Source organism: Grampus griseus (genome assembly GCF_964374135.1).
Source record: "Grampus griseus genome assembly, chromosome: 2".
In the NCBI taxonomy this organism is placed as follows: domain Eukaryota; kingdom Metazoa; phylum Chordata; class Mammalia; order Artiodactyla; family Delphinidae; genus Grampus; species Grampus griseus.
This window is the reverse complement of record NC_139018.1, coordinates 135264279-135281339: the sequence shown is the minus strand read 5'-3', so window position 1 is coordinate 135281339 and position 17061 is coordinate 135264279. Positions and strand designations below refer to the sequence as shown.

Here is a 17061-nt window from a genome sequence, read left to right as displayed (position 1 = left end):
TCAGTAGGGAACTCACTGCTAGACTAGTTATGCATTCACAAACATGCAGATTCACTAGAAATTTTGGCACTGATACTCTGTTTTTGTCCTCCCTCCTTCCTTTTTGACATAGTACTGCCACTCTGCCCTTAACAGCTAGAATGGGAAGAGTGCAAAGGAAAAAGAACACATAATTTGAACAAACTACTGTGCATCAGCAATTTGGTACAAATTCTATGCTGTTAAATAATTTATAACAAAAGTTTTATAAGGCAATGGTTAGAACACAAGCTGGAAAGTTGGACAGACTTGGTTTGACTCCTTACTGTGACGTTAACCCTGTGGGATCTTGGACTACTTACCCAAATTTCTCTGCAGCTCAATTTCCTCATCTGTAAAGTGGGAGTGACTAGGTTTGCTGTGAGGTCAAATGACCTCGAATGTAAAGTGTTACCAGCATAACGTTTGGCTCTCCCAAAGTGCTCAATAAATTGTGACTATATGGGTGAGTTTGACCAGGAAAAAATACATCAGAAACTAGATGGTGGTGCAAAGAGATGTCATATTCATGTAAAGCTGAGTGACTTTCCAATGACTCTTCATTCCTAGCTCTCCAAATAAAGGGACATGCTAAAGCTCCTAACAACTTTATAAGCATGTTCTCATTTAATCCTAACAGACCTATGAGGTTCATGCTATCATTTCCCATTTTACAGATGAGGAAACTAAGGCTCACAGATGACAAGCAATAGGGATGCACTAAAGTTCAGCTCTGCCATTTTTTTTGAATTTTTATTTTTGGCTGTGTGGACTCTCTAGTTGTGGTGCGTGGGCTTAGATGCCCGGCATGTGGGACCTTAGTTCCCCAACCAGGAACTGAACCCGCGTCCCCTGCACTGGAAGGTGGATTCTTAACCACTGGACCACCAGGGAAGTCCAGCTTTGCCATTTTTAAGGCCAAACAATTGAATGTCTACCAAACATGTATGTGATCAACGATCAAGTACATAATTTAAAGTGCACATCTCCTCATCTGCTTTTGACGCAAAAATTCTAATGACCACTTAAAGCATAAATGTGTATTTACTATAAGAGTAAAACACTACAATAATTAGTGTTTGTGAAAATTGTTAATGCTATGCACAATACAAGAGTATTTCAAATGATTAAATTAATAGAGAAATAGCTTGACAGTTAATATAATTAAGAGAGTGCAATGGCTAGATAACTTTACAAAGATCATTTACCTTTTCTGAGCCACAACTGTTTATAACAATTTAAATGACAGAAGAATTACAGAATTATAGATATTATATTATATTAAAAAAATCCTAATTCTGATTAACTTTTTGTTAACTCATTCATAACATTAAATAAACATTCACTAGAATAAATGTTTTAAGTTGTACATATCTCTTTCCATTTAAGCCAAGTGTCCTTCAAGGGAAAATTCTATTTGTAAATTAGTCATATCTTAAAAAAAAAAAAATTAAAAGCAGAATGTCAACACTGCCACCTCCAAATTTACAAGGAGAAATGGCCAAAACCATGTATAACAACTAAGACAAATCATCCTCAATCCAGATATAAATGTATGAAGAAATGTATTAGAAAAAAATGAGGTACCTCAAATATGTTTTGGTTTTGCTAACCAAATACTTCAAGGATATAACAATATACAGCCGTGCCTCAGTATCCGCAGGGGATTTGTTCCAAGACCCCCCACGTATACCTAAATCTGTGGATGCTCAAGTTCTTTATATAAAATGGCATAGTATGTAGTTATAAGTGTATATGGACACTAAACATTTGAACAAAACCTTGTCAAAATGATTGTTTTACAGTGTTAAACAAGTTCAGCAGCTCAAGTACCTTTGAGATTCAATAAATCAAGAATCCTAAGTACAAAATTCTGGAAAATTCTGAAAAAAAAAAAGTTCTGGAAAAACTCCCCTGAATTATAATCTCTATCACCCACCTGCTCAGAGGTACTAATGCTCCAGCAGAAAGTGAGTGTGCTGTTAATGAATCGAGAGCAATCTAGAAGCTGGTAATGCTGAGAAATTATTGTTCTTCCACTATAAACTTTTAAAATAAGACTATTAAATCTTAATAAACATATAGAATTACATTTTATACTATTCCATATTTATTCCTGTACGACACAACTTCATTCTACACTGGTGATATTCAGCTTTGGTCACATATTGATTTTAGCCAAAATGTTTATTCAACAACCCTTATTTTTTTCCTTGCTTAAAAATCATTTTTATTTTTGTTAATAATAAATGCAGGTAAAAATTTCAAGTCATTCTTTCTATTGGTATGCCTTGAAGGAAATTTCAAAATTGATCAAATAATGTGTAATATACTAAAGGTTTGTATTTTTTAGAGGGTAGAAGGTGCCAACTGATCCTTCATTTTTCTCACATACACCTATCAACCTATCAACGTGAACTCCAGGTTCACGTTTACTTCCACCTGGGTCTGTAGTGAAGTCAGAAATACTTTCAAAAATCACATGCTGTTGCCATAGAGAATTTGTTACCACAGGTTAAGCTGTGTAACTTCATAACTCTGAAGAAAACCTCTGAGGCCTAAATGTTACACCAAGAACAAACATAGGCTGGGGCCATTTGCGCGCATACAGCAGGGAGAAAAAAGAAGTGTACGGTAGGAACCACAAGACATATGAAATGGCTTTGTTATTCCAACCAACTTCCAATACCCACGCATCTTCTTAGAAAGCCCAAGACAGTGTAAAAGGCCATGGGTTTTGGATTTGCAACCTGGTTCAAATTACTGCTCCGTAACTAACCAGCTATGGTGATCACCTTGTGATCTGAAGATAATATGCCCACCCCCAAAGGGTCTGGGAGAGGAGAAAACGTGAGAATTTGCACAAAATGCCTAACGCAAATACAATAAATGGTAACTAGCGTAATTGTTAAATACATACAAACATTATTCTCAGAAAGTACATTTTGCAATTTTCCAGCAGGTTGCCAGATAGGGCAATCCTGAGATTAGTAGTTGAATGCTTTAAAAAAACTATGAAATGTCAAAATTCTTAAAATGCTTCAGTGAGAAATTTACCAAAAAAAGGGGGAAAAAAAGTCACTCAAAGTCAGATCTATGAATCACTGTAATTAAATTAGTTTGGTTATAAGTCTGACAATGTTACCAAACATGCCTCCTCACAAAATTCTATTAAAAGAGTTTAAAAACAACCAAACGGGGCTTCCCTGGTGGCGCAGTGGTTGAGGGTCTGCCTGCCGATGCAGGGGGTGCGGGTTCTTGCCCCGGTCCAGGAGGATCCCGTGTGCCGCGGAGCGGCTGGGCCCGTGAGCCGTGGCCGCTGGGCCTGCGCATCTGGAGCCTGTGCTCTGCGACGGGAGAGGCCGCAGCAGTGAGAGGCCCGCGTACCGGAAAAAAAAAAAAAAAAACGACAGGCTTGTGAATAATGGCAACTTACTAACTATATGGCCTTGGGCAATCTAGCCTCTCTGGGTCTATTTTCTCATCTGTAGAAAAGTACTGACTGTTATTAACTATGTCTTAGACGTTTCTGGAAAGGTTTTAAATAAGAACACATGTAAAGCACCAATGCAGCAGGTAATCCACATTCAGTAACTGTTACTGCCCTTCCTCCTCTTCCTAGTTTCCACTTAGTCCTACCACCTTATCTTTACCAAAACACAAAGATCCAGATCTTACAATGAGAAAGGAGGATGAGTGAATGGATAAATGGATGGATAGATGGGTAGGACTTAGGCCGGAGAAATATAAAGTAAAAAAAAAAAAAAAGAAAGAAAGAAAGAAAGAATTTTTGCTCTCTGGCCATTATTCTGAAGATTAAGTTTGTACATTTGTTTCATCCTTTCCCCTCCTAAGCAAAAGCAAAGGCTCCAAACTTGTTTTACACCAGATTGGGCTACTGAGGACTCACCTGTCTAGTACCTGAAGAGAACCCTAAAAAGGCAGCCACTATGTCAACAGAACATCTTGCTCAACAGGACTCGGTTCCATTGTGAAATATGTACACTTGAGTACTAGCTACTCTACCACCTGACCCTGACCCAGGTTTCAAGTGCAAATGTGTCAAAAGAAGGACTTGGGAACTACAGACACAGATTGAGAGGGGCCAATACTGCATGCTACAATAATAAACCACTGACTGAGAGCCTAGTGTTCGCCAGGCTGGGTCTGTGCTCTGCATATGCACATGGGTCATCTCAACCTAAGCAGATCGTTCACTGGACTCTGAGCCTGAGCCTGGTTTGTAGCCTTGTGATGTTGGGCAACTCACTTTACCTCTCTGGCCTCAGTTTCCCTGATTATAAAACAGGGATAATGCCACCGACCCTCTCATTAGGCTGTCAGGAGAATCAAAATGTAAAAAGACAGCCTAAGGGTAACCAAAAATAGTTTTAAAACCGTATGATGGGTAATACAAATGTAAAGATTTTAGTGAGGGTCTTGTTCTCCTCAGGAAAGTAGAGGCTAGGACTAAATGGAAAGCCTATTACCCTTTCCTAATGAAGTGCTTTTCATCCAGTATCCCAGGGGCCTTTTCCCAAGTCTCTTTCCTTCTGTCAAATTTTTGTAGACGGAAGAATATGGGTCTTGGAATTCCACAGATGTGTGTGTACTAGTAGCTCTACCATTTCTATAAAGCCTTGGCTAGTTACTTCAATTCTCTGAGCCTCCATATTTCATCTGTAAAACAGATAATACATATTTCAAAAGGTTGTAATAAGGTTAAAACGAAACATTATGTGTAATGTACCAACCATGACTTCTAGTGCATTGTAGGCATTCAACAAATAAAGATTTGTTGAACTGATACAACTGATGAACTGATACATGAGATGAAGTATGAGGACAAATACTTTTTTCTTAATTAAATATTGACATGTCGTGAATTATTTATTTATTTATTTTTGGCTGTGTTGGGTCTTCGTTTCTGTGCGAGGGCTTTCTCTAGTTGTGGCAAGAGGGGGCCACTCTTCATCGCGGTGCGTGGGCCTCTCCCTATCGCAGCCTCTCTTGTTGAGGATCACAGGCTCCAGACGCGCAGGCTCAGTAATTGTTGTTCATGGGCCCAGTTGCTCCGCGGCATGTGGGATCTTCCCAGACCAGGGCTCGAACCTGTGTCCCCTGCATTAGCAGGCAGATTCTCAACCACTGCGCCACCAGGGAAGCCCGAGGACAAATACTTTTAAACTCACTCTTAGGGCAAATAAAATATTTTCGCACTTTTATGTCAACACTAGAGAGTTGAAATTCTTCAAAGATATACTCTTCCTGTAAGAGTAACAGCATTGTAAATGATTCCTTACCAATCTAGAGTTCCTAGTTCCATCAACATCACAGCATATATCAGAGAGCCAAACTAATTTTTTAAAGTGTTATCTATTACACAAGGGAATAATTGCAAACTCTTATTAAATAGGGATGTCCAAATGCTGCCTGAAAATACTTCAAGACTGTGTCCATACTTTCTTAATGTATGAAAAATTGATACAGGCCTAGAAGGAAAGGAAAATTAAGAGCAATAATAGATAACATTTATGTCAGTCACTGTTTTATGCCCCTCTCTCACTGATATGTTATGCATTCTTTTGTTCATTTCTCAAAGCAACCCCCTGAAGATAGTCCTCTTATTCTTCCCATGTTACAAACAAGGCACTGAGGAGGTGAAGTGGATCACCCAAGATCACATCGCTCCATAAGAGGCAGACCATGGAGTCAAAACTAGCCTGCCTCACTACAATTCTCCCAACCTTTCTACTAACTGTAATTCACTGAGAACTACAATAAACATTACAAAAAAAGATAGTGTAACCAGGGCTTTCCTGGTGGCACAGTGGTTGAGAGTCCGCCTGCCGATGCAGGGGACATGGGTTCGTGCCCCGGTTCGGGAAGATTCCACATGCCGCGGAGCGGCTGGGCCTGTGAGCCATGGCCGCTGAGCCTGCGCGTCCAGAGCCTGTGCTCTGCAACGGGAGAGGCCACAACAGTGAGAGGCCTGCGTACCTCAAAAAAAAAATAAATAAATAAATAAATAAATAAATAAATAAATAAAGTGTAACCAGATCAATCAATGGGAATATGAGTTTCACTGACCAGTGAACTATCATTTCACTGATTTTATGACTACATAGGAAACTTTCACATAGAGCCCCTTAGAGTTTAACAAGGTATCTGCATAAATCTCACTTGGTTCTAACGACCTGATGATGTCAACAGACTAGATATACTATCCATAAGGAATGAGAAACATGAGACTCAGAGTGGGTAGGTGACTTTTTGTGAGTCACACATTCTACTAAGTGAGGAAACTTAGATTTTAATTAAGTTTTTCGTCCCTAAGCAATTCCACCATACTATACCATCTTTCTTCAAGCTGCAATATTTATAACCCCTACATTTGCTCCAGGAAATAACCACGTGACAAATAAACCCTGATTTTTTTACATTGTACACACCCAGCCCTTAGTTATCATTCTAGGAAGTAGACATTATTATCCTTTTTAAAAAAAAATCAGATGAAGACATTGAAGCTTAGACAGGAAAATTACCCAACGTGACCAAAGTAATACAGCTAAAAATGGCAGAGCTGAAATGCAAGCTTATGCTTGACTCCAAAGTTTGCACACTTTGCCATTACCAGGAACTGCCTCTCAATCTCAGCTCTAATGAGTGACCCAGGTCCTAAGGTTTCTTATTTGTCATATGTGAGCGAGATATCAGGCAGCATCTGGCTCTAACATTCTCTTGTTAGATGGCTCCAATGCAAAACTCATCTAATATCATCACTTCCTAGCATCCTAAACTAAGAGCCTGAAGACTCGGGTTCTCTCCCTACTCTGCCCATCGCTAATTAAGGGACCTTGGGCAGGGTGTTCAACCAACTCCTCTTCAAAATGTGGGAGATGACTGTGCATCTACGTAAGAGCAGAAGTAGGTGTAGGTGTTCTGGGTACTCTTCCAGGACTAAGATTTCTCAGGCAAAACTCGTAACATTTGTGTTTAAGGTGAATTTTCAGATCACAAATGCATCCATATTCATAATGTAAATCAAAATACAAGCTAAAGCAAAAGAGCTATAAGTCAACAAAATCTCTCTCTTCCCTGTCACTGAACGAAGTGAAAGTTAACAGTTTCGGGTTACAGAAAAGGGGAACTGCCAAAAATGTCCTAAATAGAGTTCCCTAAAGACATGAGTCTTATTTAGAGAAAGCTTCTTCTTCTAAGCACAGGAGAATCAATTTTCACATAGAAATGACTCAGTTTATCAAAATGGACTATCTAAATAAGCCTTAGGCACACAAACACAAAAATAACTTGGACCCTAATAAGCACAATGACCTCTCTTTCCCCCCCTCATAAAAACCAGAGTAAGCAGCAAAGAATTAAAACAACACATTTATTTTGGGAGAGGTATAAAAGGAGTAAAATAAACTTGATACTTCAGTTAGGGCTGGAATAAATGTAAAGTCTATATACTTCTATTAATAAATGTAAAGTGTATATACTTCAATTTCATATTAACTGAAAAGAGAGGATAAGAGACAGGTCTATATGAAAATTTTCAATTTGAAAGGGGGAAGGGGTAAGAACACCCAAGTCTAAAGATTTTAGTGAACTACTAGAAAGATATCAGCATATAGTGGAGCAACTCTTAACTTTCCACAAATCTCTTTGTGAATTTCACAAAACAAACTCTTTATTCAGAAACACACGTGCATAAACTTTTACCTGTAATTTCAAAGGATGCAGATCCCATGAAGTCTACTCTTGGGTTCTTTGACTCCTAGGGGTGGAAGGTGCTCTGGACAGCCTGTTAGGAGATGTGGCTTCTGTTTCTGGCCCTGCCACCTTGTCATTCTAACCCACTCAGTTTCCTCATCTGTTAAAGATGATCTTTCCTGATTTCATGGTTGAAATTCTAGCAAAGTCTACTGATATCACAGTAAGAATGAAGGATTTAGGAAAATCACCACCCGATCTTTTTTAAAGTTGTTAATTATAACTCAGCATTTTTTTCTAGGTTGCAGAACAATAACAGCCAGAAGAATCTAAGTTCAGAGCTAGATCTGCAGCAAGGTGCTTCTACTCTCCTACTACAGTCCTCTATTCCAAGACTTCTCAAGTTGGCTTTCCCTTACCCATTCCCCTTCAGAAGGAGCTAAGTTGCTCTCCAACATGTAACAGAGGTAGCACTATAAAGCAAGCCAAAAACTATACTCCAAGAACAAACACACTCTAGTTTCCTTAAAGCTGTGCTGTAAGAATAGTCTTGTGACATCCTTGCCCAGCATATAATGAAGCTGTTGTAATCACTATTTCCCCATTTGGATGGCAATCCTTAACCAACTCTGCTTCCCAGCAAAACCTCTGAGCTCTAAGATTGAATTTAGAGAAACTGCACTTGAACTTCACGATAGTTATACTGAGATAATTGTTTCAACTTCTGGGAAGAGGCCTGTCTTCCTAAGGCCATGAGGCAAACAAGCAGAAGGAATCAAATCACTGGCCAGGTGGGAAGTACAAAGGAATGGAACATATCACTCTCTGGAATACTGTCCTAGGAGAGCTCAAGTATCCAAAGCTCATCTGAGATGAGGTGTGCCCCTCCTGCCGTCATTGTATCTATAGCACCCATCAGAAAGCTTTCTGCAAAGAACCTTCTGTCTGGCTTGACTGGGGAAGTTATAAGCATGGCAGATAAAGAAAAACAAACAAAAAACCCCTATTTATATAACACTAAGTACCATTACACTCTGCGATCTCTTCTTGGCCCTTCCAGATAACCCCTCACACAACAGCTTAAAATGGTAAAAAAATAAAATGCAACTAAATTAAGTCTAACATGGGCAAAATGTCTGAGAATTTGGGGATACTGACTTAATTTACAAGGATCCTTCAAAAAATAACACAGATCCAATGGGATTGATTCTTGTTTAGATTTTGTGGTGGAAAAGATAATGATGACCATAAAGCAATAAAAAATCATTAAACAAGAGAAACTATACTTGAAATTTTCTGCCTTTTATAATATTCCAATGAAAAGTGTTGGCTCTCATAATGCATTTATTTTTCTATTTATTCAAGAAAAAAGAAAAAAGAACTCTTCTAATGTTTTGACTAACAATCTTCCTTCAAAGGACTCTCTAAAGAGTCAGAATGTATAACAATTGAACTCACAAACACATAGACAGGATTTCCTACTGCACGTTTCCAGGACAGCTCAGTGGCTTTTTTACTGCTACTCATATGAAGAGACCACTGCTCTCGATTTTATTTATAGAAATTACATTCAAACCAAAACTCAGTGTTCAGCATACTTTCCATAAGCAATTATTAAAGTACTTCTAGTTAACTCTTTCAAATCTTGAAGACATACCAGAAAGAAAAGTATAGTACAGAAAAAAACGTTTCCTCTGTACTAAACTGGGAAAAACTGGATACCTTGGTAATGGAGTGCTACCCCTACAGACCAGACTTATTCTGAGTTTTCAGTAAAATTTAAGAGGCATGAAGCAGTAAGGGCAGGGAAACAGAGGAGAGAAAAAAGATGGGAATATGACTTACTTGTGTTACTCTCAGAGAATGAAGTCGTGAGTGGGACCAAGCTTATAAACCTCCAGCGAAAGGCAAGGCACAGAGCTGAGGTTTTAGTTCCTGGCGAAGGCTGCAGATGCCAAGGGGGCAGGGCTACCATGAATCGGGGGTGGGGCTGGTGGTGAGAAGAAGGAAGTGGGAAGAAGGAGCACTTACTCAGTTAGAAGCCTGTGCAGCTTGTGATAACCCCGCTCCAAGGCCAAGCTCACAGGGGTCGCTCCTTCTTGGTTGTGGATGCTGAGAGCTCCGCGGCCACCTGGCTTCTGCAACAGGAACCACGTCAACCTCAGCAGCCCCAGCCGTGCAGCAAAATGCATCAATGTCTCTCGGGGGCCACCATCTGCAGATGGGGGAGAAAATGAAAATCAGTGAGGAGAATGTGAAAACCCAAATAAACAAACAAAGAGATGGTTCAGGTAAACACCACTGCCTCCAAGCACCTAAGATCCTCAAGTTAAGCCACAACATACAACATGAACAATTTTCTTGTGGCAGAGTAGAATCAGCTCTCAAAGACAAAATGAAGCTAGAAAAAATATAAGAAGCAAAATCTCCAATAGGAGACAGTCCTACAAAAGAGAATCCATTTCTATATTCTGATTTAATGCATTTGTTCAACAAATTTATACAGGCAGATTTTAAGGGTGACTGTACTACACATATGTTCTTTTCCTGAAAAGAAAAAGAAAGAAAGAAGTGAATGCAGTCTCATAACATGGGGATCGGGATCCAAGGAGAATAGTTATTGGGGCTTAGACAGGTATGTCAAAAAGGGTATAATTACTTAAAAAAAAAATAACACCCAGAGAGCAGTTGGCTAGTTAAACACTAAAAACAGGTTCTGCTTGTTAAGTACACACAGGTCTTTTTATTCTCCCACATTAAGGGCAAATCAAATTGTTGGCACAGCCAGCTTTTTTGGTTGGTTGCTTAATGAAAGAAAGAAATGCATCTCCAGGCATAAGAAAGACTAACTCCGAGATGATATGCTAACACCTTCAGAAAGAAAAATATGTGTCTATTTCACCTGAGGTGAAGTCAAGGTCCCTTTTTGGTACAGAGTCACTTTGAAAATGGCAGAGGGGGCTTCTCTGGTGGCGCAGTGGTTGAGAATCCGCCTGCCGATGCAAGGGACACAGGTTCGAGCCCTAATCCGGGAAGATCCCACATACCGCGGAGCAACTAAGCCCGTGTGCCACAACTACTGAGCCTGTGCTCTGGAGCCCGTGGGCCACAGGTGCTGAAGCCCGCATGCCTAGAGCCCATGCTCCACAACAGGAGAAGCCACGGCGGTGAAAGGCCCAAGCACCGTGGTGAAGAGTAGCCCCCGCTCGCCACAACTAGAGAGGTGCCCATGCGCAGCAGCGAAGACCCAATGCAGCCATAAATAAATAAATAAATAAATAAATAAATAAATAAATAAATAAATAAATAAATAAATAAATAAATAAATTTTGAAAAAAGAAAGTGGCAGAATGAGGAAGGGCTTTGGAGTTAGACAAATCTGGGTTCAAATTTGGCATTTACCATCATGTGACTGGGCATAATCCATTTCAGTTCTGAGCTTCATTCTCTTCATCCCTAGAGTGGGGTACCACCACCTCACTCCCATGGCTGCAGTAACAAATCAGGGGGGTAGGTGACATGCTAGTCAGATGATGGCCTGTAGCAGGCACTCATTGAATAATCGCTGGGTTCCTTCCGTCCCCACCCCACTTCTCTGTCCCTCCCAACTTCCAATCACATTCTACGTTCCCTGGCAACATTCTCTGTGCCTAGGGCATCCTCTTGTGCCCAACCTGTTAAGGCAGGAGCTACAGCTACCCCAGGGCTTCAGTACACAGCCCACGATGCTGGCTTACTTAACCACAGGGACCACCACTCAGGGTCTGGAAACGGGAATGGTGCCCTGCAGTTGTGCTTGCTTTCATCTCCTCAGCTGAGCTAACATCGCTCATTCTCCGTGGCTTCCCGCAGGTCTCAACTTCCTCACTGAGCATTCTCAGACTTCTTGGACCCCAGTGTTTTCTCCTTACACTGAAGTCCCCAATGCTTCTGTACGTGAGCAGCACGGTAAGAATGAAGGCATCTTTGACCCTGCAGTTTTACATGAACTGCACTGTCTTCTAACGTCACATGTGCCTTAGTCTTATCTCCTTACTGCCGGGGTAAATTTCCTTGGAAGCAAAAACTATCTTTCATATTTTACACTTTCCCTATAGAACTCTGCACACTGACTAATTCAGGATTTATATGATGTTCAGCACAGGCTGGAAAGACATCAACACTACAGAAGAAACCACTGCACGTGTAGGTACAAATTTTAATAATCAACAACTCAGAGCAGGTGACCAGGCCAGACAGAAGGACAGAAAGAACCTTCAGAAAAGATCAAATATCACCATCTAACTTGTGCCTTACTGTTGTTCACAGGCACTCTGACATCCTTATCAAATACAAAAAAGCTAATAAGGTACTACCCAGGAACTAGGTGATTTTTCAGAGACTAGCTAAGTCCGGTCTCACTACCTGACACCTCCTTAAAGTAGTTTCCTCTACACCCCCGCCCTTTCTCATCCCCTACTTGCTCTGAGTCAGCTCAGCCTTCAAGAGTAGAGTTCCAACACCAAGAGGGGAAAGTGTGGGTGGCGGGTGGTGGTGGTGGGATGAATTGGGAGATTGGGATTGACATGTATACACTAATATGTACAAAACAGATAACTAATAAGAACCTGCTGTATAAAAAAATAAATAAAATTAAAAAGAAAAAAGATCTCACATTCTTGGTGGGGGAAAAAAAAAGAAGAGTAGAGTTCCAATAACAAGGCCATACACCTGCTCCAAGCTGGCACCCCAATTCCAGCACCTGCAGGCTCCCAAATCTCATCCTAACTTCCTTAGCAGCAGGTGCCACATGTGCTTTTAGGTCACCCCCTCTCTGCAATCAACAGATAATAAGAAAAGTAATATCTGGTGAAGACTAAGTGTCACGCACTGGGCTAAACTGTTTGTATTCACTTTTATCATTCTTACAATAACCGTGTGAGGTCTCATTATCCTCATTTTGCAGATGAAGACAGGTTAATAACTTACTCACAGCAAAAATCATCAAGATTTGAAAATTCTTGTCTTGGGTCTAGAAACCATACCCTTTCCATTACTCCACCCCGTTTCTTTTTGTAAAAATCAATCATGCAAGCATTCTAATATTGTAGTTTAAAAAGTACCTTCTTGGGGCTTCCCTGGTGGCGCGGTGGTTGGGGGTCCGCCTGCCGATGCAGGGGACATGGGTTCGTGCCCCGGTCCGGGAGGATCCCACATGCCGCAGAGCGGCTGCGCCTGTGAGCCATGGCCGCTGAGCCTGCGCGTCTGGAGCCTGTGCTCCGCAGCGGGAGAGGCCACAGCAGTGAGAGGCCCACGTACCGCAAAAAAAAAAAAAAAAAAAAAAAAGGTACCTTCTCAGGTTTTCCTCCAAAAATAATTTCTCTTACCTAACATACCTTGCATCATTGCTTTTGTTCCTTTTGTCTCGGTTTAAAATCCAGAGCACCTATAATTTAGAATCAACCTCTTTACTCTGCTTTTTCCTCTCTTGTGATCTTTGTGTTTTCCCTCTGTATTGTGAGAGCTACTCAACTTCGTTTTTCAGGTCACTAACTGCTTTTCCTATGATGTCAATTGGGTCCTTTATCCCCAATTTGAATTTAATTATGCTCTGGGATTCTGGATGTCCTTGCATCATTTAAGCCAACTCCCTTCCATCTCTGCCCTCATTGTGATGGCTTTTTTGCAGTAATTAAAGTGCCTAATCAGTTGATGTAATAAGGAAGATTATCCTGGCTAATCTGGGTAGGCCTAACAGAATCAGTTGGAAGGCTTTAAAAGCAGGGCTGAGATTTCCCCTGGAGAGAGAAGAAATCCCGCCTGAGGAGGACAGCGTCAGGCTGTGCTCGTGGAGTGCCATCCGGCTCAGGATTTCCCCTTCCTGTCTGAGGATGACAGCTTTGGCTCATGCTGGTGGGTTTGAGCTTGCCCGTGATTTTCTCTTCCCCTCCTACCCTATAAATTTTGGACTTGCTTAGCCAGCCCCCACCATTGTGCAAGCCATTCCCTGAAACATCTTAATACATATTTTCCTACTGATTCTGATACTCTGGGTGACTCTGACTGACAAAAATCATTAAACTTATTTTTCTCCTTGTTGCTTCCTTCTCCTTCCTTCCTTCCTTCCTATTTTATAATAGGTCTGACTTCTTCAATCTTTTAAAGGACAAATGGCAAACCTCTTCTAAATTTTTCTTTGGTTTCTGAACAAAAATTAGAGTCTTCCATCTGAATATTCATGATACTTTTCCATTTCCTTTATGCTGTAGTGTTATTTCATAGGCCATATGTTGGCTGGTTAGTTTTCCTGTTTAACCTTGTTAAACTGGCAAAATCTCTCTGTGGGCCCAGCTTCCCACGGAGAAGGTAGGAGAAAATGTCTGAAGTCCTGTTTAGTATCTGCTTGTATGCTGGAAGCACCCCTCCACGCATTCCCTCAGCTCTGCAGAGAAAGGCGCTGGGCCTCACAGGCATTAGACCGTGAGAAGCAGGAGAGATGGCTGCACCTTTTCAAGTCGTCAGGTTTTCTGTCTAAGCAAAACGTTCTGAGTTCTGTGAACAAAATAGTATTCAAAGGCTACAGGTACTTTTCCTACCCCATTGATCCATGCTGCTCACAGGACTCTTCGACTGTGTATCTATGAGACTCCAAAATCACCATTCTTTGTACTATTCTGTACTACTTCTTAAATAAACCTCAAGTCCCACATGATGCAGGAATTCTCACACCCCATGGGGAAGGTAAACAGCAGGCCCATGTGAGAAACGGGCATTTGGAAAAATGACACCTGTAACCTTGTGACAGAATCAAGGTTTGAGAGGGAACAAAACCTTTTGGAGTTAAAAGTGCTGCCATTACAAGGAACCACTTGTCCTGGAGTCAATCCCTTAGACTATTAAAATATTATATATTATTAAAATATCTTTTAATATTTTATTATGTTCTTTTTTAGCAGCTACGATAGCTGAAAACATACAAAATTACTAGTGGGTGTAGCTAAGGAAACATTTTCTTGGAAAGCTATCAATCTGGAAAAGGTGTGGGAACTAAAACACTAAATGATTAAGGTTGTGGTTCTATTAACCAACATCAGATATAAAGAACTGAGAACACACAGACTGCTTTTAGTGCAGCCTGGCTTAAACCTGTCTCATCCTTCTCTCCATCCAAATTTCTCTATGTGGGGAGGGGTCCCATCCCAGAGGTGATTAGATCTTCTTTTCGTTTAGTTATACAGCACCATGACTAAATAAGAATGCAGATTTCCCCCAGGACCTCAAAGGCCCACCCTTTGTTACCTGAGAGTTATGCTGATTGCTACTGTACAAGCATCTTTCAGGGGAAAAACCATCCTAATTCACCATTTCACTAACCACAAAGGCACTGAAGAGCTGAGACAACTAAGTGAGACTTGGTAATCAGAGGGAAGATATTCCAACCCCACCATTCACCCTCCACCCAGACGAATCCATATTATTTGCCTTTAAGGCAGAACTAAGGCTGAAGTACAGTGCTTTATGTAACTAGGGATTAAAGAACTCTTGGAAGAATAAAATGGACAAATTCCCTCTTGCTGATATTTAAAGTAAGGACTGCCTGTAGAAATAAGCTTAAAAAAAAACAGTCTCATTCTGCTTCAAAGAGGTTTTTTCTTTTAAGTTCTATACTGTTTTATCCTTTTATAGAACATGTCACTTTCCCTCATCAGAGCTCACCAGTGTTTTGTCTTCAAAAGGCTACTGGACATTGGTCATGGTACATTAAAAATAAAGAGCCTGCAAAGTAGCACACACTATTGGATATATTTTCCTCCATTTTACAGATGAAGAAATTGAGAAACAGACAGATTAAGTATTCTGCACAAACTCTTGCAATGAAGACTGGATATCAACAAACTGACTCTGCAGCCTATGCTCTTTCTACTTTACAATATCAAGCCTAAGCCAAGAGTTCTTAACATCATGTTCACGCCTGCGGTTCAGGGAGACTGAATCCCCGAAACAATATGTAAATTTTTGCAGGTAGCCCCTATGTATATCTTTTCCTGAGGAGAAATCCGAGCTATTTTCAAAGGAGTCACTGACCTGAAAAAAAGTTAAAAAGCACTACATCTTAAACGATTAGAGTGGGAGGATTAACCATAAATCTTACATGACTCCTTTGTACAAGTATCAGGCTGGAACACCTGTAAACATCCTAGCTTTCAACAGCAAGTAGTCCTGTTATGTAACAACGTGCCCTGTTTAGCTGCATGATTATCCCAGGCAATAAGCTGACTTCGTACCTTCTTCCTTTAAACACCTTTAAAAAAGCATCTGATGTACAACTCACTGCTGTAAGCAGAGTGTTCCTTTGCATTTGTCCCCCAACAGTAAGCAAAGACCTCTTAATTGATGCTATTCAGCCTTAAAATACCCACTGTTTGCAGATTCTAATCCACAATTAACTGAACAATTTCAACTGCAGAATGTGAATCCAGCACTTGAAATCACAGCCATTAGTCCCTTGCATGCATTTCACCTTGTAAAGTATACAGTTAACTTGTTCAATTTCTTTTGTTCTTTTGTTTTTAGTTTATGTACAATAAAATTCACTTTTGGGGGGTGAACAGTCCTATGAGTTTGAGCACACGCATAGATTCTTAAAACCACCACCACTAAGACACAAAACCATTTCAACACCCAAAGAACTCCCCCATGATACCCCTCTGTGGTCAGACCTTTTCCCTACTTCTAGCCCCTGGCAACTACTAAACTATTTTCTGTTCCTACAATTTTGCCCTTTCTAGAGTATCATATAAATAGAATCGTAGAGTAAATAACTTTGGAAACTGACTTCTTAGTGCAATGCATTTAAAATGCATTCAAGTTGATGCACATGTCAACAGTTTGCTCCTTTTTTATTGCTGAGTAGTATTCCACTGTATGGATGTACCACAGTTTGCATACATAGTCACCCAATGAGGGAGATCTGGGTTGTTTCTAGTTCGGGATGATTATAAATAATGCTGCTATAGGCACATTTGTGAAAAGATTTTTTTGAGTAAATATAAGTTTTCATTTCTCTAGGACAAAGAGCCAAAAGTGGGATTGCTGGGTCATACAGTAAATGTACATTTAACTTTGTAGGAGACTGCCAAACTGTTTCCTGGAGTGGCTGTATTATTTTGCATTCCCACCAGCAATGTATGAGATGTTGTTCTGCATCCTTGCCAGTGCTTGGTTGTTGTTGTTGTTTTTTTTTTTGCGGTACGCGGGCCTCTCACTGTTGTGGCCTCTCCCATTGCGGAGCACAGGCTCCGGACGCACAGGCTGAGCGGCCATGGCTCACGGGCCCAGCTGCTCCGC

General features: G+C 40.6%; 1 protein-coding gene across 6 annotated transcripts in view; it reads right to left on the bottom strand.

The window, feature by feature from the left end:
• The window catches only part of AKAP13 (A-kinase anchoring protein 13), a gene marked incomplete at its 5' end in the record, with an annotated part of 342651 nt that overhangs the window by 178817 nt on the left and 146773 nt on the right, over positions 1-17061 (bottom strand). For all 6 annotated transcript variants that reach the window (XM_082649215.1, XM_082649216.1, XM_082649217.1 and 3 more), the window contains one exon: positions 9766-9949. In XM_082649215.1, coding sequence (XP_082505341.1) covers positions 9766-9949 — 184 coding nt within the window. The remainder of the gene's footprint in view (positions 1-9765; positions 9950-17061) is intronic.